The sequence below is a fragment of the Motacilla alba genome, chromosome 4A (assembly GCF_015832195.1).
Source record: "Motacilla alba alba isolate MOTALB_02 chromosome 4A, Motacilla_alba_V1.0_pri, whole genome shotgun sequence".
NCBI classification, from domain to species: Eukaryota; Metazoa; Chordata; class Aves; order Passeriformes; family Motacillidae; genus Motacilla; species Motacilla alba.
The window spans coordinates 14,934,716-14,956,375 of record NC_052045.1 but is presented as its reverse complement, the minus strand read 5'-3'; the positions used below and the strand labels follow the sequence as shown (position 1 = coordinate 14,956,375).

General features: G+C 52.7%; 3 protein-coding genes across 7 annotated transcripts; 1 reads left to right on the top strand and 2 right to left on the bottom strand.

Moving 5' to 3' along the window:
• Positions 1–546: 546 nt before the first annotated feature.
• LOC119695203 lies at positions 547–10,175 on the bottom strand. The gene is made up of 9 exons (XM_038123191.1): positions 9,971–10,175; positions 8,956–9,069; positions 6,188–7,873; positions 5,507–5,606; positions 4,767–4,915; positions 4,487–4,599; positions 3,876–3,965; positions 2,737–2,859; positions 547–2,233 (listed from the first exon to the last, which is right to left on the bottom strand). The coding sequence occupies exons 1-9, from the start codon at positions 10,029–10,031 to the stop codon at positions 2,063–2,065; spliced, it is 2,607 nt and encodes an 868-aa protein (XP_037979119.1). The 5' UTR covers positions 10,032–10,175; the 3' UTR covers positions 547–2,062.
• A 2,948-nt stretch (positions 10,176–13,123) lies between these two features.
• LOC119694947 (glutamine amidotransferase-like class 1 domain-containing protein 3B, mitochondrial) lies at positions 13,124–17,281 on the top strand. The gene is made up of 4 exons (XM_038122639.1): positions 13,124–13,291; positions 14,869–15,040; positions 15,288–15,489; positions 16,544–17,281. Exons 1-4 carry the CDS (start codon positions 13,184–13,186, stop codon positions 16,734–16,736), a joined length of 675 nt encoding a protein of 224 aa, XP_037978567.1. The 5' UTR covers positions 13,124–13,183; the 3' UTR covers positions 16,737–17,281.
• Positions 17,282–17,957: 676 nt separating this feature from the next.
• On the bottom strand, positions 17,958–21,416 carry CETN2 (centrin 2). 5 transcript variants are annotated; one of them, XR_005255084.1, is made up of 6 exons: positions 21,362–21,416; positions 20,659–20,841; positions 19,886–20,014; positions 19,107–19,244; positions 18,516–18,708; positions 17,969–18,145 (listed from the first exon to the last, which is right to left on the bottom strand). XR_005255084.1 is itself a non-coding variant. In XM_038123171.1 (5 exons), exons 1-5 carry the CDS (start codon positions 21,362–21,364, stop codon positions 18,619–18,621), a joined length of 543 nt encoding a protein of 180 aa, XP_037979099.1. In that variant the 5' UTR covers positions 21,365–21,416; the 3' UTR covers positions 17,958–18,618. The 5 variants fall into 5 exon arrangements, 4 of the variants coding, with proteins under 4 accessions (XP_037979099.1, XP_037979100.1, XP_037979097.1 ...); XM_038123171.1 differs by having other exon boundaries at positions 17,958–18,708; XM_038123172.1 differs by having other exon boundaries at positions 17,958–18,708; positions 20,683–20,841.
• Positions 21,417–21,660: the final 244 nt, after the last annotated feature.

The window sequence follows — 21,660 nt, the reverse complement described above, 5'->3', positions numbered from 1 at the left end:
AGCAAAGTGAGAAATGCTTTCCCCAGTGTCCCGAGACTGAAACCAACATTTTCTGTGAATAAAAACTAAATAAATATGGAGACAAAGAGGAAAAATGGATCCAGATGAAGCATCAAGTGAAGAACACAGTTTCTTGAGCCTCTTTTAATTTGTGCCACACTAAAAAACCATTATTTGCAGCACAGGGCAGCAGCACCCCTGGTATATTTAAGCCAGGGCAGTTTTCCCTCACCAAAAGGCTTTGTGATGTCTCAGCACCTCTCCAAATTCCCACTTCTTATCACATTCCCTCAGATTTTGGTGTTTATGGGGGTTTTCTGTGACTAAGGGGTGAAATTCAGCCTTGGCATTTTTGAGCTGGTACCAGGAGCTGCTGTGAGGAGTTATCTTCTCCCTCCCTCCTCTTCCCCACCCTGGAAGTGTCACAATTTGATTTCATCCTGACATCCTGCTTGGATCCTGCATGGCCAGGAACACCAAGGTCCAGAACCCATTGCCCTACAAGGTTTTGTCACAATCGCACAGCCCCGTGTGAGATCTGTTTATTGAAAATATTTTATTGCTTTCTAAAAAACAGTTTTAATGAACTCCAATGAGATACAGGAAGTAGATCAGCAAAATTATTGAACACACTTAATTCTCTGGAATTTATTCTGCAGGAAGAGAGCCAGCTCTGTGAGGACAGGTTGAGGAGACCCCATTTTGCCAGAGTTCATAGAGAGGTTGATCTCCTCTGACTGCACCACTTTAATCCTCAAATTCCAGCACAGCTTCAGGTGAAATCAATGATCAATGGATTGGTTTCAGCTGGAGTTTGATCAGCACCTTGCACCTGAGTCAGGTAAGAATAAGACCAGCAGTTTTTGGAGATGAAACAAGCCATAACTGCAGTGTTTGCCAAGGAAAACTCCTCATGAAGGTTTGAGACTCCTTCCCAACTCCTCCTGCTCAGCAGCCACCACTCCACACTGCCTGTCCTTCCTAAAAAGTCCACATCCTCCCACTGCTGCACTCCAGGAGCCATCCCACCATGTCCCAGTGATGCCAGTAAGGTCATGGGTGAGCACATCTCCAGCTCATTCCCTGTATTTCAGGAACTTGCAGAGAAGCTGGAGAAGACAAATGACTGCCTGGAGTGGCTGGAATTCCTTCCTCTGATCCTATGGAATTTCCACTCTGGAGGAAATGTGCCATGAGATGGGAAGAGTTGGGCTGTGAGGCAAGAGACCAGCTCCTGGCATCCTCAAACACATGGAGATTGCCCTCCTGAAATTCCTAACATGGGAAGGGAGGGTCTTCCCTAAAGCCCCAGCACCTTTAAGGATATAATATTGGAGTTGTCCAGATGGGAATTCCACCCTGACACTGAGTGTGAAATACAGAAATGGCACCTCAGGTCATGGCATTTCTTTGGTTCTCCCAACAGAGGAAAGACCTCCCAGGTGGGGTCAAACATGAGTGACCTCCCTTCTGGAGAGAACACAGCCGGAGACACCCCCAGCTCCCAGCCCAGACTTTGCCAAGTCCATTGGATCCACCAGCAAAGCACCTGGACACATCTCCCCTCCTCCTTCCCCATGTGGAGTGGCACCTGGGGACATGGGTCAGCGGTGGCATTGGCAGTGCTGGGGGGACAGCTGGACTCAAGGCCTGGAGAGGTCTTTTCCCACCTAAAGGATTCTGTGTGATTCAAGTTTCATGCAGGGTTTTTCCCCCACCAGGTAATTCTGCACCATTTCACCTCACTCCATGCCCCAAACCCATGGAATTCCCTCCCAGTGTCAGGGATAAAGCTCTGTCACTCTGGGCCAGCCTATCACCAAAGGAAAGCTTGCTTTGGCCATGACCGATCTCCAGGGAAAGCTGGCAGTGTCCCCAAGGGAAGATGTTCCTGCTGGGTGCCTGTGGTCTGCCAGGCAGCGCCGCACTGGGATATTTGAGCAGTGTCCACAGAAAGACAAATGAGTCACCCCTGCAGCTGGGAAGCCTCTCCCATTCCCCAACTTGGCCGAAATGGCATTTTCCAGCAGCCGATGTCCCGCTGAGCAGGGAGCTGTGGCAGTCAGAAGCGGGTGTGATGCTCGGGATCCGGCTCCACCAAGGCAGCTCTGCCCACCCCGTTGGGCACAGCATGGCCACGACTCTGGAGCTCTTCCCAGCCTTTTGTGGGGCAAGGGCCACTGCTAGGGACCACCAGGTGTTTCTTCTGCACCTGCTCCAGGATCTGCAGCACCTGGAATGAGTAGACACAGCTGGGAGTAGGTTAGGAATTAGGGGACAGCACTGATTTCTTCTCCAGCTGTTGAAATGATCAAATAATCATATAATATTGGGTTGGAAGTTAAAGTTAATGGGTTGGACCCTTAAAGGTCCCCCTGAGCAGGGACACCCTCCACAAGATCTTCTCTTTCAAGCATCTGTCACAGTTTTGGGATGACACAGATGGCTGAACATGGAGACCTGCCCCACAGAGGTACATGACCTTGGATGTCAGAGCCATTTCCATGGATGAATCAGCCCCACCTTGCCCATGCCCCAGCTCCACAGAGATGCTCTGGTGCTCCGGAGCAGGATCAGGACAGAAGCATGGAGCTCTGCTCTTGTCCCTCACACCAGCCTGGGATAACTCCTCGTGCTATCACAGACTTCTTGGTCTCCTTACTGAAATAGGAAGCCCCAGGCTGAAACTCATTCAATGCAGAAAGGGAATGGAAATTAAATCCAGCTGAATTTCACCTGAGACTTGGGGATGATGCCGACTCGGAAGAATCCAATGTTCCCACTGTCGATCTTGGTGCAGTCCACCACGGTGGAGGCAATGTTCTCTGGAGAAGGCCCCCCACAAAGAACTGCATCCACCTAGAAACAGCAGATTTCCTCACCCAATTCCCCTTGGAAAGGGAGAGTATGCCCTCCCAACAGTAAATAATTCTCATCAAAGGCAATGCTGCTCCTTCCTGCCCTGCTGCAGTGACACCAGTGCTAGATTTGGAGTGAATGAACCTCAAAGCAAGGACAGGGAGGGTTCTGCGGGGTGCATGTCAGCAGCACAGGCAGGTTTACAGCAGCTGAGGAGCTCTGGAGAAGTCCCATCCACAAAGAAAACGTGTATGAAGTTTTGATTTTTGAGGAGTTAGAGGTGGAAGATTTGCACCACCTCTTGTTTAAAGCTGCCACGATGACACAAAACGTAAAATGCCCAGAATTCAGCAGTGAAATCTTAGAATCATGGAATCATCCAGAGCTATGGAGGGATCCACAGGCACCATCAATCCAACCCCTGGCCTTGCACAGGGCACCCCAGCAATTCCACCCTTCCAAAGGCTCCTGGAGCTCTGGCAGCCTCGGGGCCGTGCACATTCCCTGGGGAGCCTGGGCAGTGCCAGCACCCTCTGGGGGCAGAACCTTTCCTGATCTCCCACCTAAACCAATGAAAGGCCATGACCATGGCACTTCCATGCAAGCTTTAACAGCCAGGAATATTTTGGAGCTTGACACCAGTTTTAGACCAGCCCCAGCCTTAGATGGGAACCCCTGAGTTCCCACGGCCCAATTCCAGCTGGAGCCCTGGCACATCCAGGCACCAGGATTTGCTAGCTTGTAAGCAATAATGAATTTTTTATTGCTCCTATCATCCCATGCTGGAATATGAACCCACTCACATTGCCAAGCCATAGCTACACTGTAAAGCAGAAGAGTTTTGGTTTCACACTAAGACCTGTGCTTTAAAATCTTATTTCTCTTTGACACCAGCATGAGGCGCATCCATGAGATTTTTTAAATTAGAGGTTTTCCCCAGTTCCTGATACCAACTATTGATTTGCCTTCTGGAAACAAAGTGGTTGCACTTTCCCATCCCCATGTCTCTTGGTTACCTTATCTCCCAGCTTGGCATACACCTGGTTGTGGTGGGTCGTGTCAGCCTCTCCTGTTGGGTTGGCTGATGTGACCACAATGGGGCCAACCTGGTGACAGAAAAACCGGAGTCAAAGCTCTGAGCAGGACTTTTGGGATAAAACAGGTGACTTGAGCTCTGAACTTCATTTGTGACTCTGAAGAGAGTCAGTGTGGCTCACCCAGGTGAGGCACCTTTTTTGTGGGCAACCACCTTTTTTACAGTCCCACCAAACTGCGTTTGAGTGGCCAGCACTGACAAATTTGGGTTTAGTGATGATGGCCATGAAACGACATCTTGCTTTCCAGCAATAGCACTTGCCTAGACCTAGAACACTCAGGGTATCACAGCTCCTGTGGCCACTTTCTGCACCTTCTGAAGTTATTCCAGCCTCAGAGAAGTCCCTGCTTCCAGCAGTGTTCTACGTTGGAAATGAAACTGTGTCTGTTAAGGGCATTCTCCTGATTTCCTGACCTGGTGGTTGCTCCTCTTCCCCTCTTTGCTGCCATAAGATCCCTCCCAGCTGCCTGCAGGCCCTGGCCCTTCCCAGAGAAGGGGTCAGGTCGCCGGGGCTGAGGTGCTCTGACTCACCAGGTCGATGAGGTGTGTGGTGACAGAGCAGTCGGGAATGCGGATGGCCACACTCTGAGGGGTCCCAACGTACTTAGCAGAGTCCTTCATTCCCAGGAAATCCACCCATTCACCTGCACCAAGCAGAGTCACTCAGCACTTAGAGGTTTACATCAGCCCAGACACAATGATTGTAATGGGAATATCCCTATGGAACATGTGGTGTGGCAGGGGTTCACAGTTTTGGGAATTTCAAACCCAAAGCTCTCCAGAGAGCTCGGAATTAACAGCATTTCCTCACCTCTGGGAATGACCAAGCTAATGGGAGATGGCCAGGCAGCCTCCATGAAGTCCCAGAGGAGGGGAGTGAACAAGTGCTTGGCCGGTTCCAGTTGCTTCAGGCTGGAAATCCAGAGGGACATGGGGCGATCCTGAGCCTGGCGCTTGGACCTGCAACAAGGGAAGAAAAGGTGATGCTGGAAGTAAGATGAGGATTAAAATTCAAGGAAAGGAAACTGCTGGAGAGTCTAGAGCTCAGAGAAGGTGTGCAGGCTCTGCCTCAGGTCACCAGTCTGGAGCAGAAGTAGGATTGTTCAACCACTGACTGTATGGGAAGAAACTTTATTGGCTACTCCCAATCAGGAATGTCTATTTCCAAATCAAGGCTTTAACTTCTTGTGTAATGATGGGTAGAGGTCCCAACAGCCCAAGTTCTGAGGAAACCCCACCAATATGAGGGGCTCCAGCTTACAGCGAGAGACGGCTGTCACCAGAGGGGTTTTGTTGTGGCAACATATACCTCCAAGTAAGAACAATAACCCTCTGCCCCATTCGCCAAAAGTGGTTTGGGTTTGTTGTGGTGTCCAAGTTACCCAGCTCCATCAGTTCAATTCCCTCCTTTCCTCACCTGGATCTTCTCCCCACCCTGCTGTTCCTGCCGAGTCTGAGCTGCCTTGCTCTCAGCAGGTGCTGTAGCCAGCGCTCAGTAGCAGCTCTGAGTTCTGGAAGGTTCCTGAGCCCAGCTCAGGCACCAGGACTCACCGGTGAGCTTTCTCCACGGCGTCAGGCCGGCTGCAGGCAGCCACCAGCACGTACACGGTGTCGGTGGGGATGCCACAGGTGCCGCCGTTCCTCAGGATATCTGTTGGCATGGGAACAGCCCTTGAGTGACAGGGGAGGGGTGTAATTCCCATGGCAGAGCTGTCACACAAAGTGGTGCTCTCCTCTCCTTGTCCCAGCTCTGGCAGTGCATTTTCCCAAGGGGATATCTGGCATTTAGGGGGGGATTCTGGGCCAGAGTGGAGAGAGCAAGGACCAAGCATTGGCTCTGCTCTCTCTGTGCAAAGCTTTGGGTGGTAGCCCCAGCCTGGAGGATTCCTGAGTCTCAGAGCAGATGAGGACACAGGGAAATGGTGCAGGAGACACAGCAGGAGACATGCTGCTCTACTCAGCTCGTGACTTCTGTAACTTGGCCCACTTTACCAAAACATCACCACATCATCCAGGTTTCCACATCAAGGCCACGTTGGATGGGGCTTGGAGCAACCTGGTCTAGTAGAAGGTGTCCCTGCCCATGGAACAAGACGGGCTTTAATGTCCTTTCCCAGTCAAACCACTCTGTGATTCTCTGATTGGGATAAAGTTCTTTTAAGAGTGTTCTGCTACAAAACCTCCCAGGATTTCCCTTGCATCCCCACATCCTGCCCTCTGTTTTCCCCTTACCTGCAATTCTCTTGACTGAGGAAGCTTTCCTGGCAGGCAGGTGAAGGCACTTGGTCGTTCCTGCCCCGACACCACTGAGCTGCACCATGGGCCCCCCCATGGGCAAGCAGCAACCCTCAAAGGTGCTGCTGGCCAGGGCAGCCAGGAAGCAGTAAAAGCTGACCAGCCCAAAGATGAGGGTGGCAGCGATGTCGTATCCAGTGGGAAGAGCATGGATGGCATCCAGCAGGAAGCTGACAGCGATGAGCATGAATGAGAGGGAGTAGAAGAACCAGGCCATGTTTAAGAAGAGTGAGCAGAAGACAATGAAGCTGTTGAAGAGCATGAAGGAAATGATGCCCACGGCTGCGTGGAAGCTTCTGGCAGTGCCACAGAGGCCACTGTACCTTGTCAGGCCCCAGATGATCCACATGACAGAGTAGAGGATGAAGGCACTGCTCTCCAGGGTTTTACCACGGGCAAAGGCCACTGAGCCACCAAGCAGCTTCAGGATCCCACCAGCTACCACCACCCATGGAATGACAACAGTGGCAAGAGGAGCTTGGGGGTCTCCTGTGGCTGTTAGAGCAAAAGAAGCTAGGACACTGCAGGCATAGGTAAGGACTTCTGCATCGGCGTACTTGGAATAGCCCAGGTAGGGAGCGTGAAGGTCTGGCCCCTCCCGGAGCTTCAGGAGGCTGCTGCGAGCAAGGAGGGCCTTCACAGCACCCTTCCCTGTTGGGATCTTGGCCCTGGCCCTCACGTTGTACAGGTGAACCAGAGCCACCAAGGCCGAGGACACAAAAATGGCCACGGCCACGCCTTGGGGGCCACCTGCAAAAAAACCCCTGGGGCTGCAAGCCAAGGCAATGCAGTAGGTGACAAAAACCAGCAAGTACAGGCCATCCACAGGGCTCTGAAGGGAGAGAAAAAGAGCCAAGACAGCAAAAAGAATTGAGAAAACCACCAGGAATGGGGTTGGGAGAGATGGCTCCTCTGACTGCCAGGTGGGGTACAGGAGGCAGTAACCTCCAGCGAATTTGAGGATGGAAGTGAAGCCAAAGGCCGTGGCCATGAGAGCATCCATTGCACGGTAGGACAACACACAGATGCCAATCTGGAAGGTGCCAGCTGCCCACAGCCAGGGCACGTGGCCCAGGAAGAGTCTGTGGGTGACCCCCAGGAGCCTGCAGCAGAAGACACTGGCTGACAGCATGTTCAGGAGCAGCCCGGGGGCTGCAAAGGGGTTGGTGCTGCCAGCGCTGCCCCGGCCCTGCTCCTGGGCCTTCTTCTCGGCGAGATCCGTGCCAGGGAGGGCAACGTTCCCTTTGGTCAGGAGGCAGAGGATCCTCCCCAGGGCAAAGTAGCCCCCGACCAAGCAGACACCGAGGTGACCGCACGCCACGGCCGAGGGGCCGAGCGAGGCGCCGCAGTGCAGGGCCACCTCATGGGCGCTGGCCAGGGACACGGCGGCGGCCACCAGGCCCAGGAGGGGCTCTCCGCAGAGGAAGCCCACCACGGCCAGCAGGAGCAGGGCCAGCGTGAAGGTGGCCAGGCCCGGCAGCAGGGCATCGCGGGCATCCCCCGGGCCGGGCAGCACTCCCTGCCCTTCCAGGATGAGGATCACTCCATAGCCACTCCAGAGGGCTGACAGGGTCAGGCACAGGGCCACCAGCAGGGAGGCGTTCCTGAGGCTTCTCCGGATCCCTGCGGAACAAAGGGAGACAGGGCTGTGGTTTCGGACAGCAGGGTGTGGGAAGCAGGGGTAAGGAAAGGCGGGAAGCAGGATCACTACCGGGCAAGGATCAGCACAGGTCCTACCTGATGATGGATTTGTCCTGGAGAAAAGGAGGCTCAGGGGGCCCTTATCCCACTCTACAACTACCTGGAAGGAGGTTCTAGTGAGGGGTCAGGCTCTTCTCCCAGGGAACAAGAGTCAGGACAAGAGGAAATGGCCTCACGTTGTGCTGGGGGAGGTTTAGATTGAGTATTAGGGAAAATTTCTCATGGAAAGAGTTGTCCAGCCCTGGCACAGCTGCCCAGGGCAGTGGTGGAGTCCCCATCCCTGGAAGAGTTTAAAGACACACAGATGTGGCACCTGAGGACATGGCTTAGTGGTGACCGTGGTGGTAGTGCTGGTTGATGGTTGGATTTGACAATCTTCAAGGTCTTTTCCAACCTGAACAATTCTGTGATTTGATGATTCTGTGCTTTCATGTTGCTATGAGTTACAAAGAATAAATAATTCAACATTCTTTCTAGAAAGTGTGGGTTTTGTCCTAGGCAGTGTTTTTTTCTCTCAGATAAGTAGAGGCACTGTCTCTTGGTACCTACCCATGGACACTTCAATCCATGCCTGCTGAAAGCACTCTCAGAAAGCCTGCGAGATAAATGTGTATTCAGTGTGTTAAAACTCCGAGATCCTGGTAGAGCATTTGTTTAAAACAAACATTGATTTCTTCTCTTGCCCATAGAGGGAAAATTTGCTGTGCTGACACAGAGCCATGGTTTGGGTTGGGAGAGACCTCAAAGCTCATCCCATTCCACCCCCTGCCATGGGCAGGGACACCTTCCACTATCCCAGGGTCCCCCAAGCCTCATCCAGCCTGGCCTTGGACACTTCCAGGGATCCAGGGGCAGCCACAGCTTCTCTGGACAACACATTCCTCTGGGAGAAGAGATGAGTGGTCCAGCGAGGCTGCTGTGGTTTGTGTCCTGTTGGCAGAGCAGAGCTGGGTGTGCAAAGCCGTGGGAGGGAGGATTTGGGGCTGGCCAGCCCCAGGCCTTACCTGCATACGCCAGGAGAGCCGACACAAGCAGCAGCAGGGCCCCGAGGGCCGTGTTGGGGATCAGCGGGGCCGCTCGCGGGGAGCTGTAGAAACGCACGGCCAGCAGGAGAGATCCTGTGGGACACACGGGGGGAAGCACACAGAGCCTGTGAACCTGACCCAAAAACCAGGGGAGAATCAGGGCAGACAGAGCAGGGAATAGAGGGAAAATAGCAGTGCAAGATCTCTGAATAGGAAAGCCTAAGGAGCTGGGGGAGTGTGGCTCGGTTTGCGCCCAAGGTCTCACTTCTTTCTGGGTGCCTGGTTTGAAAAAGCTTGGAATTTGTCATTTGAGGTCGCCCAGAGAGCTTGTGGATGCCCCATTACAACAAGGTCAGGTTGGATATTGGAGCTTGGAGCAGTTGGGTTGAGGGGAAGGTGTCCCTGCCCATGGCAGGGGTTGGAACTGGATCATCTTTAAGGTCCCTTCCAACCCAAACCATCCTGGGAATGTATGAAAGAGTCTGGAAGTGCTCCCCTGTTGCCAGATAAAGGTAAAAATACACAATTCCAGTTATACAAAAGGCAGAAAGACACACAGCCTGCAGCTGATCCCTCCAGCCTTGTACTGATGGAAAACCAGCTGAAAAAATCCGGGAAGATGGAACACAGAGGAGGAGCAAGTGAAAGGGAGTGAACATAGAAAACAGAGCTGCAGGGAGAAGGGCTGAAAAAGAAAAGGGGAGGAAACTGCATCCAAACCGAGATGATTTACTACAGTGACTATGAAAAAGTTTGGATTTGCTTCCCACCCAGTGTGGAACGAGTACAAAACTTCAGGCCAGCCCTTGGAAGCCAACACAAATATTTTGTTGGCCGCCGAAGCAGGCGCAGGGCTCTCTGGATAGAAAAGCTCACCCCAGGCAGAGAAGCCTGCGGATAAACAGCCTCTTTAGCCCCCTCGGAAAAGGAGGGTGTCCCGGAAAGCTCGTCCCAAGCCCGTGTCCCGTGCCAGGATGCCAGGAGCGGTCCCTACCTGCGGAAATGCCCAGGAGCCCGATGCAGGAATGCAGTGACTCAGCCCCGCTGCCGCCCATCCCTGCGCGCCGCAGCCCCGGCCGAGGGCTGCACTGCTGCCTCTCTTTCCTCCCATGCTCTTTATAACCAAACCATCGCCGCTGCCGCCGGTCCTCCCTGCTCTCCACCCCTTTTCCCTACAAACCTCTTCTGTTCCTGCTCCTCTCTGCATGCGGGAGGAAATGCAAATGAAGTTCTGGCTGCAGTAAATTTGGGGTTGTGAGTCAGCGTGGGCCGCTGGTAGCTCCCTCCAGGGGCCTCTTAATTTTACTGTTGATTAACCCTTGTTCAAAAAGACACTTGAAAAATAAGGCTGAGAGTTTATTGCTGTTGCTGCCTTTTTTTGCTCCTGCCAGTGAGGAAATTACACTGGTTAAAATGAAGGGTTTTGCAAGCTTCCACCTTGATGGAGCAAACAAGCCCTCTGCAAGCCCAGCAGCTCCTTGGGGACCACTTGTTTCTCCTCACACTGGCCACGGGCCTGCTGTTTGTCCCTGTCTCAGCTCTGAATGCCTGGCACCAGCCCCCTGAGCTGGGCAAACCCAGGGCAGACTCAGTGCCATTCCCTTAAAGGTGACTTCTGTCCATCTGCCACTCCACATCCAGCATCCAGCTCCTCCAGCCATGGGGAGCCTCGCTGGCTTTCCAGGTCAGGAGTGAGTGTCCAACACTGCCAGGATTGTGTCCCAAAGGGGACATGAAGGACCTGTGGGCAGCTTCCTGCTGCTCTCCATGGGAAATGCGTGGTCAGGGCACAAAGGTGTTCATGGATGGAGGGGAGGCTGCAGAAAGCACTGGCCTGGGGATTGTGTTGAGTCATGGCTAGGGTGGGAATTGTCAGAGAGCTATTCTGTGAGAGCTGACAGAGCTTGGTTCCTCTGTTGTATTGTTTGTGGGGTGGACCAGTGTAGGGACTGCTCCCTTGAGGGACTCAGCTCCAGTTAAAGCAAATCCCACTCTCCTGACAAGGTAAAAGGTGCAGAACAGTATGCACAGCTTTGCACTGATACCCTTGGGCTGCCCAGGGATGGCTCTGCAGAGTTCCTCCAGCAGCCAGCTCTGATGTTCCCCCCAGCAGATCCTGCTCTGTGATCCCCCACAAATCCTGTTCCACAGCCAGGGCAGGAGGACAGGAAAGCTGCTGGGAACGGGGCTGGGAGCTGCACTGGCTAGAGCTCACAGTCAGGCCTGTGGGATCATCCAAGGGATGTTGGAGCTGTGACAGCATCCAGAAGAACCCCAGAGCATCAGGCCCTCTGCTCATCAGGACCCTGCTCCTCCTGCCCCTGGGCCAGCTGCAGCACAATGGCAGCTGGATCCAGCTGGATCCCCTTCCCTGCTCCCAAACTTTCCTGGTATCTCTAACTGTGCCCACCCTGCAGGAAGAGGGTCCCTTCCCACCCCTCCTCACAAGAACCTTAATGCAGATTAAAGCCACTTGTTAACACCAAAGCCCACAACAAATGTGTTCAGCCAAGGCCACCCAGGCTGGAATAACCCAGCTGAGAAATGTCATTTATCATTCTTCGTTGCAGAGAGATCTTTAGGGCTGACACATCTATTGTGACAGATGTTTTTCCAAAAGCCTGGCTGGTCCAGTTGCACCAATTACCCCAGTGAGGGGAACCAGCCCAGCCAGTTTACAACAGGCAGGGCTGACTGATGTGGTTTGCAGCAGGCAGGCTGTGGAAATCCTCAGCCTCTGGCTACCTTTGTTCCATGGCTAGCGGGACTGCTCCCGAAGCAGCTGCAGGAAGGAGAAATTACCTGTTCAGGTTGCAACATCACTCTGCTGTTTTTCCATGCAAGAGGAAATAACACACTCCTAAACCATAGTTAGGATTCCTTAGATAGCAAAAACAAAAACAGGGGAAAGGCTTTGGGTGTTTTTTATGCATATCTCAATTTAATTCCTGCTCTGGGCAATAAAAGTAAGTGAGAGGCACAGTCTGGGTTGGGTTAGTGGGACTGCAAGGCCTCTGTCACACATTTCTTGTTCCTGCTTGTTCAGGTAGCAGCTGGGTGCCTGAAATGCCTCATTTTGGGAGAAACATGCCATAAATGAAGTCCCAAGCATCAGCAGTGAGCCTCCTCCTCAGGCCTGCCCTGACTGAACACCCTGCCAAGCCACGAGTTCATTACCCACAGGATGTGCTTCATGTCTCTCCTAAAAATGACAGAGCCCCAAGGAACATGTCTTATAAATAACCCCTGAAAAACAGCCTGCAGCCATGTTGTGCGAGTTTTTTGTTCTCTCAGCCTCCACAGGGCAGAGTTATTTCACCAGGGTCGGGCTGAAATAGAGAGGTACAGGATCATGTCCACGAGAGCAGAGCCAGGGTGGGAGGAACGAGCTCCAGATATTGAATCTGGCTCCAGGGGCCCCTCCAAAGCTCAGGGCTCCTCCAATTCCCAGTGCCACCTCCCTGGAACTAAATAAATGCAGAGATGGTGCTGTTGATGAAGAATCCCATTATTCCAGAGATGAAGAAGTGCTTGGACAGTGCTCTCAGGCACAGGGTGGGATTGTTGGGGTACCTAAGCAGGGCCAGGAGTTGGATGTTTTGGGGTCCCTTCCAACTCTACGACTTCATTAATTTCTAAACTCAGGGTGCAAAAGCCAGAAAACAACTGCAGCAAAGTGTAAAATATCCACTTTTGAGAGATGGGATCTGAGGGAAGGAACATTCAGGATCCAAAAAGGAAATGTTGGTGTTAAAAGTCTGAAGCAGCCTCTGCAGTGCAGGATTCAAAGAATGGATCAGAGAGCGGAATGCGCTGGCTGAAATCCTGGCTCTGGGCAGGCTCCCTTTGATACCATCTCCTGTGCAAAGGTTTTGGTGCTTCAGTCTGAACTAGAACAGAAAATCAACAGCCGAGGAGGAAAAACACAGCTGCTCTGTTGAGCAGGGCATGTCAGCTGGGGCTGCTCCGCAGACAACGTGCTGGGAGGAAGATCTGTAAGGGAGCAGCCAGTTGAGGAAACAAATAATATTTATATGCCCTGCCTGTGGAACTGGAAATAAAACCTCCTTGCCAGTAAGAAACTCAGCCCAGCCCTCGCGGCCCCACCTGCTCCCGGGGAGGGCAGGCGCTATAAAGGGCTGCGGGCAGCGAGCAGAGCTCACAGCGGCGCGGGGCTCTCCGGGGAATCCTCTGCTCCCGGGGGACCATGGCAAAGCGGGTGGCCGTGGTGCTGGCTGGCTGCGGGGTGTTCGACGGCAGCGAGATCCACGAGGCTTCGGCGGTGCTGGTGCATCTCAGCCGGGAGGGGGCTCAGGTAAGAGGCACCGGTCCTGCCCGCGCTCCTCTTCCCGGCTCTGCTCCTCATCCTCTTCCCTCCTTGTCACTGAGACAAACTCCCCAAAAGCCAAGCAGCGGTGCCTGGAGTCACTGGGAGTGGTGTGAGAGCTCCCTGCTCAGCTGCGCTGTACAAAGAGATTGGCGTGGGGCTCTGCATCCCAACTTCCCAACAGACTTTCCTGGATGCCTTCTCTCTTAGCTTCTGGCTTCACATGCTCTTTTCTCTCCTTCTATTTCTGTTTAAAAGACAGTTCGAGCTGTTTGAAATTCATCTTTTTAAAACCTTCAAAGAGTAGAAGTGAAAATAGAATCAGGGAACCCCAGAATGGTCTGGGTTGGGAAGGACTTTGAAGCTCATCCATTCCCATTCCCTGCCACGTGCAGAGACACTTTCCACTGTCCCACGCTGCCCCAAAGCCCGTCCAGCCTGGCCTTGCACACTTCAAGGGATGAGAGAACAGACAGGGATTCGTGAGTTAAACTTGAGCGGTAAAAAAGGTGCAGCTGCCCTAAAAGTTGGGAGAGCCGCTCCGTGAGACTGGGGAAGGAGGGAGGGAAAGCCTCTGGAGCATCTCACTCAGCTGTGAACCACCCACGGGTCTGGGTCGGAGCCGTTCCCCTGGGAATGGGAATTGCTGTGTGGAACACAGAGGCACAGGGGTGACCTTCCCGTGCCAGCCCCCCCAACTCCAAACCATTCCAACCCTGCCCTCGCTGCTGGCTCCAGGATGAGACCTGGCCAGACGCTTTCTCCACTGTGTGTAATTTTGCCTTTTCCTCTCCTGGAGCTGCTGCAGTCCTTCCCTCCTGCCATATCCCAGCCCAGCAGGCTCGGAGCCCGTCCCTCCCTCATCCCTGGATCGCCAGGGGCCTCTAGTGGAGGAAACTCGGGAGTCATTTCAATCCCTCTTTTTCTAAGGAAACACAACAGCGCAGAATGGAGTATTTCAGCTGCAAGGGAACAGAGCTCAGTACTTCCCTGTCCACGGGAAGCTGCCATGAAGTTGCCTCTCAGCTTCTTTGTCTCCCACCTAGATAATTCCAAAGTCCTCGGCTGCTCCTCACAGGACATTCCTTCCAGCCCTGCCCTCCTTGGGACACCTTGGTGTTCTTTAAATCCTTCTTAAATTGTGGGGCCCAGAGCTGCACAGGTGGGACAGTCCCAAAATCTGTTCATCACCCTCCACTCCTAATTTCTGCATATGAGCTTGAAAGCGCTAAAGGAAGGGAAAGCATTTTCCAGAAAAACACTCTGGCTTTGGGAAAGTTGGTAGGCAAAGGAAACTCCAAGCCCTGTCCCGGTGGGAGATGGGGTGGGACAGGAGCTCTCTGGGTGGTCACCCAGCAAGAGGGATTTATTGGGATATGGATGGACTCTTCAGCCCCCCAGACAAGCAGTTCATAAACTACTGAAAGTTTCTTTCCTCCCTTCCCTCCTTCCTTCACGTCAGCTCTTTCCCAAGAAAGCCCCTCAGCATTCCCACTCACTGCCTGTGCCTTTCCCATGTTTCTCCATCATTGCTGAAGGATAACAGCCCTCTCCCCTCACTCCAGGCTGAGGTTTATGCTCCCAACATCCCCCAGATGCACGTGGTGGACCACGTGAAGGGGCAGCCAACGCCGGAGCAGCGCAATGTCCTGGTGGAAAGCGCCAGGATAGCCAGAGGCAACATCAAGGACCTGGCTACGCTGGATGTCAAGGGGCTGGATGCCCTCATCATTCCAGGTAGGACTGTGTGGGGTCTGCCTGCCCACAGCTCAGATATTCCATAGCTCTGGAATGGCGTGGGAGTCGTGGGGTGGAGAGGGACGGGCTGGAGCAGGGCTTGGAAGGAAAGCCAATTTTAGGTCTTTTCTTGATTCTGGACAAATGCTGCCAACCATCCAATCCACCTGAGCATTCCAGCATGCCACATCTGGCAAAAATCCTGCCCTGGATATAATCTCCAGCTAAACTGCTTCTCTTTTCTCAGGTGGCTTCGGGGTGGCAAAAAACCTGAGCACTTGGGCCACGCAGGGCAAGAACTGCAGCATCTCCCAAGAGGTGGAGGGTGTCCTGAGGGCATTCCACGCTGCCCACAAACCCATCGGGCTGTGCTGCATCTCCCCAGTGCTGGCAGCCAAAATCTTCCCAGGCTGTGAGGTGACCGTGGGACACGACACGGAGTGTGAGCAGTGAGTGACCAGAGGGGTTGGTGACCGTCACACCAGGGTCCCCCCAAAGTCCCCAGGGATCCTGGCCAGGTGGTGGAAGCTCAGGTGGAAGGAGCTGAATGCTATTGCTGAGAACTCAGCTCTTCTGCCTCCAGTGAGGCCTTCAGCAACTCCAGCCTTTTTGGGACTTTACAGGGAAAAGTAGAAACTCTGGAAGACTGATTTAATCATTCCTCAGCACAGCAGAAGGAATGATGCAACACCTGATCTGTTTGCATTTTTGTGACTTGTTTCCACAACTCTGATGGCTTTGAATAAGACACTTTGTTTTAAATTAATTTAAATGTAATTTATTCTTTTAAATTAATTATTTACCTCCCTGATGCTTCACAGACCCAGGGTAGGAAAAGCCTTTGCTGACTCCAAACCAAGCAGATCCAAAGCAGGGACAGGATGGTTACCCAAGGCTTGGAGTGGGAAGAGAGGGAGGGAGTGAAACTTCAGTCCTACAGGGAATCTGGGACTGGATTCTCCAAAGGGCAGGCAAGGAATGTTCATGGCTTTTGCTAGGAAGGAGTTTTTTTCACTAACTTGAAGGAAGTTGGTGGAAAAAACCCACCCCAAACCTAAATCTAATTGTTGCCCACGGAAGTAGTGGCTGCTCCATCCCTAGCAGTGTCCAAGGCCAGGCTGAACAGGGCTTGGAGCAGCCTGGGACAGTGGGAAGTGTCCCTGGGCATGGCAGGAGTGGCACTGGGGGGGCTTTGAGGTCCCTTTTCACCTAAATCTTCCCAGGCTCCTATTAACATGAGCACTGGAGTGGGCAGAATTAGGTAGCGGAACATCCACAGTGAAACTTCAGCTCTCATTTTGGCTTTACTTCAGATGTTTAACTCATTTGAACAGGAGGTTTTCCTGTTGTATAGTCCTGGAGAAATTCCTCAAGCAGGAGAAGATTTGGGTCCTACTGAGCAGGATTTGTGCAGTGACCACAGAATCTTCCCTCGGGCCCTTCCTCGAGCACAGCGCGAAGGAGATTCCCCACTCCAGGCTTTCCTTCCCTGTTCCCTTGCAGGTGGCCTTATGCCAAGACTGCTGAGGCCATGAAGGAGCTGGGCTGCAGGCACGTGAACAGCCAGGTCACCGAGGCCCACGTGGACGCCAGGAACCGGCTGGTGAGCACCAGCGCCTTCATGTGCAACGCTCCCATCCACCACGTCCACGACGGCATCGGCAGCATGGTCAGGGAAGTGCTCAGGTTGGCCTGAGCTCCCCCAGGCACCCAGCTCCTCTCCGTGGATCACGTCCTTCCCCTCACACAGCAACAGCAAAAGTGACATTCAGTGGCTCTGCCCCAGAGCTCTGGTGGCTGCTGAGGAGGGAGAATCCTGAGGTGTTGTGTTCTGCCAAAGACAGGTCACTCCCTGGCAGGAGCTGGGCTGGAGCTGCCGTGGGATCGTGGGATGGTTTGGCTTGGGAGGGACCTTAAAGCTCATCTTGTGCCAGTCTCCTCCCATGGGCAGGGACCCCTTCCAGTATCCCAGGCTGCTCCAAGCTGGCCTTGGGCACTGCCAGGGATCCAGGCGCAGCCACAGCTTCTCTGGGCACCCTGTGCCAGGCCTCCCCACCTTCACAGGGAGGAATTCCATCCCAATATCCCACCTATCCCTGCCACAGGCTCCCACAGGGCCCAGGGTCAGCTGCTCCCCAACCCCTCCCTCAGAGCAGTGAATTGTGGCCAAAGGAAGGAACCCAGCTCTGCTACCAAATAAAACCTGATGCTTCTACTGAATTCTGAACTCTGCTTCTGTCTCTGCCTTTCCCTCTGGATCAGGACAAGCTCTGGGTCACTTGGGAAGATTATACAGGAAGAAATCCCTAGCACCAGCCCCCACCCTTGTTTTGCTGGGATTTGTCAGAACCAGACTGGAGCAGGAATGTGACACTGGTGAGAGCAGGACCAGCCCCATTGTCACCGGCCAGCTCTGGTGGGAAGAGGTGAAATTCTTCTCCTGCATTAACAGAATTCCAGGTTGGAAGGATCTCAAGGCTCACCTGGTCCAACCTTTCTTGGTAAAAATTCTGTCTAGAGAAGATGTCCCAGCGGCCTGTCCTGATGGATCCCAAAGTGCCCAAACTCAGGGGATCCACCACTTCCCACAGCTGATGTTCTCATGGTGAAAAATTGTCCTGTGGTGCCCATTCAGAATCTCCCCAGGAGCGTCCTGTACAGATTATCCCTTATCCTTTCCATGATTCCTCATAAAAAGGGAGTTTCCTTCTCCTTTGTAGCCACCCTTCAAATACCAAACATGGTGACAAGATCTCCCCATAATCTCAGTTTCCCAGGGCTGAACAAGCTCAGGTCTCTCAGCCTTTCCTCACATGGGACCTTCCCAGGCTTTGGATCTTCTTTGTGGCCTCTGGATCCTCTCCAGCCTGGCCACATCCTTTTTTGGCAAAGTGGGGATCAAAACTCTTTCCACAACTCTGATGGCTTTAAAATAAGATTTTATTTGAAATCCAATCCCATCTGCAGCCTCTGAGCATTCCTGCAAGCACAGAGCTCTCAGCAGCAGCACTGGGAATTTCCTTCTGCAAAGACTTCCTTAGCCATGTGAACTGAACACAAGGTAAATTGCAGCAGTTTATTTTTATTTTGAGTTTAAAGAATGCCCTAGAAAAAGGGGGAAGGGATAATCCCATAAAACAGGCTCTAAAAAGGTGGTTCCTGCAAATATGGCATTAAAAGAGTTCCCTGTAGGGCCCAAACCAAGACATAAACCCAAAACAGATTTACACTGAGCAATAGATGGACACTGTCTGGTTCTGAGTCATCTCTTTACCAAACCAAATCATTTGGGCCATTTTTTCAGTCAGGAAAGGATCTGAATTTGGTCCCAAAAATGTGATTCGTGTATTTAAAGCAGTGTAAACATCATAACCAGCAACCACGTTGCTGCCTGTAAACAGAGTGGTGCAAACTGCTCCCAAACACCTTTAAAACTTAAAAATATTCTACACAAAAAACTTCTAACAGAACTGACCTGTATTTTCTGCTGCCTCCAAAGAAATCAAGACAGCACAAAAGTGAGGCTCCCATTCCCTAAGGGGTGTACACAAGTGCTAAGGAATAAATCCCACTGGGCTTCAGTACAGGCCGGTCTTCTTCATGAGCCTCAGGAATTCCTGCTCGCTCACTTGCCCATCCCCATCCCGATCTGCCTCATCAATCATCTCCTGCAAGAGATTTGGGGGCAGGATTCAGGTCTGGGGTTTATTCATTCAGAATTCCAGCCACTCTTTAGCTGTGCTGGAGGGGACAGTGTTGGCTCAAGCTCAGACAAAATATTTCCTGAAATCTGTTTTGCTGGGTGTATTTATAGAGAAATCTGATCAGGAAATGTTATAGGAAAAGTCCTGGGGGAAACCAAGTGCTTGGAGCAGAGTCATTCCTTTCACATCACTGCTACTGCACAGAAGGGCAACTGGGTGATCCCATTCCTACATCCATGTGGGCTCGACCCACCCTTGACCTCAAAATCCACAGATTCCAGGAATTCCTCCCTTCCTAGCAGCACAGACAGGATTTTCCTCCCAGCTCCAGCACAAAGACCCCAAAACCACCGGGTCCAAACCTGCAGCTCTTCATCAGTGATGCTCTCCCCCAGCACTCTGGCCACACGCTTGAGGTTTTGGAAAGAGATTTTTCCAGTCTCATCCTCATCAAAGAGTTTGAAAGCTTTGAGAATCTCCTCTTTGGAATCTTTTTCAGCCTTAAGGAAGAACGAACAAGTTTTAAGGTAAAACAGGAGTGCTTGTGCTGTAGGTGACACTCAAAATAAAGTTATAAAAGATTTGATAGACTGAGAAACCCTTGGGAACCAACAAAGGAGCCCAGCCAGCAGGAATTACACATCAAACTCAGACAGAGACACAGCCAGAATTCCAGAATTTCAGGGATTTTTTTCTGTCCTTGCCAGCCAGATATCGTTGGGATTTCACTATCAGGGTCTTCTGCTATTAAATATCTGGATTTTGAAAAGATTTTTCAAACCAGAGATTTAATCTGTAAATTAGAATTCAAGAAAAGAGAACACCCCCGTGCCAGACATCAACCCTCCAAAAGCTTCCTGCAGGCCTGAGCTGCTTTCCATCTGTGAGAAAAACTTATTTCCCTTTTTTCACACAAAATTCACCTCTGCTTGTTAAAAAAAACTGTTCATGATAGCACAATTTTAATTTTTCCCTGAAAAAAATGAGAGAATCCAGGATAGGGATCACCACAATTTTTATACATTGAATTGTTAGGATTAAAAGATACAGCGCTTTAATCTCCCCGTAAACCCACAAGGAGATAAAGGCTCCTCATCCGCCTTCAAAATTCCCTTTGTTTGGAGCTGTGAAACATCCATACCATTCTCTGTGACACCACTGCCAGGAAGCCACTGAAGCTGATTTTTCCTGTCCCTTCCTTATCGATGTCTGAGATCATTTTCTCCATCTCTTCTTTCTTAGGTTCCAACCCCAGGGCCCTCATGGCCGCCTGGAAGGACAAAATCAGTTACAAATCCTACAAAACTGTCACCAAAACCACAGGAGAGGGGGGAAAAGTGTCCAGAATTCTGTGTCTCCCAGAAAACAGGGGCAGGCTGAGAGGGAGGCTGCTCTGCACTCACATCAGGATGCAGAAAACAGGGATAGAAACATTCCTGCTCTGGAATTGTCCCTCAGCTAATCCAGGAATTTCCTACACACACTCTCGCCATCTTTAACTGTCAACCACAGGGAATTTATATAAGTTGATTTTTCATTCTAGCGATAAAAATCTTTGTTGGGAAAATGTTTTCCTCCTTTGATAAAGGGCCAGATATTAGCAGCAACCACAATAACAATAACAACAAAGCATAAAATCCTCAACAAGAGGGGGATCCCCCCCACCACCTTTTTAATGGGCATAACCTTTTTTTTGATGTTTTATGCACAGAGAAGGAGTAGGGACACAAAGCACAGAATTATACATGAATTTTGGGCAGCCTGGCCCTAAACACATTGGATAAGAGCAGTAAAGAGCTGCAATAAAAGAGAAAACCGTGCCTTCTACCCACCAGGTTTTCTGCTGGAGGGAGGAAGGGGAAACTCAGGAAACTCCAGTCCTTTTTGAGGTTATTTTAGCATAACCTCAGTGACTTCCAGCCCCAGGGAAACCCCGACCTTCAGCTCCTTGACATCGATGCTGCCGCTGCCGTCGGCGTCGAAGAGCTCGAAAGCGTCGCAGATCTCCCGCTGCTGCTCCTCCGGCAGCTCCAGCTTGGGATTGGCCTCCTTCCTCTGCGCCGCGGCTGCCAGCGACGGCTCCTTAAAGCCGCAGGCCTCGGCACGGCACGGCGGGGTCGGGGGGAAACGGGGGATTCAGCCCTGGCACTGCCCCTGGGCCCCGGCACTGCCCCTGAGCCCCATCAGTGCCCCTGAGCCCCCTCACTGCCCCTGAGCTCCATTACTGCCCCTGGGCCGTGGCACTGCCCCTGGGCCCCATCACTGCCCCTGAGCCCCGGCACTGCCCCTGAGCCCCATCAGTGCCCCTGAGCCCCAAACACAGCTCCTGAGCCCCTTCACAGCCCTTGAGCCCCATCACGGCCTCTGAGCCTTCTCAGTGCCCCTGAGCCCCATCACTGCCCCTGAGCCCCTTCCTGGCCCTGAGCCCCATCACTGCCCCGGAGACCCCTCAGTGCCCCATCGCCCCCTCACTGTCCCTGAGACCCCTCACAGTTCTGGAGCCCCCTCCCAGCTTCTGAGTCTCCTTAGCCCCTCTCCGTGCCCTCACAGCGCCCTCGCCGCCCCTTGGCCGCCCCCTGACCGCTCCCGAGCCCCTCACGGCCGCCCCAGCCCTCACCATGCCGCCGCCTCACGCCGGGCGGCCTCAATATCGCGCCCTCCCATTGGCCGTCGCCCCCACGCCGCTGCTATGGCAACGCGCGCTCCTATTGGCTGGCGTGATGGCGGAGCCGAAGGTGAACGAGCGCGCGAGAGAATCTCCTCCTTCCTTCAAGGCGATTGGCCGGAGTGCAGGGGGGTTGGACCAATCAGCGAGCGGGAGCGCGCTGGCGCGATGCTCGCCCCAGGGAAAGAGGCGGGAACAGGGTGAGAGGGGCGTGGTCTGGCTGGAAGCGCTGCGCTGATTGGTGGAGCGCG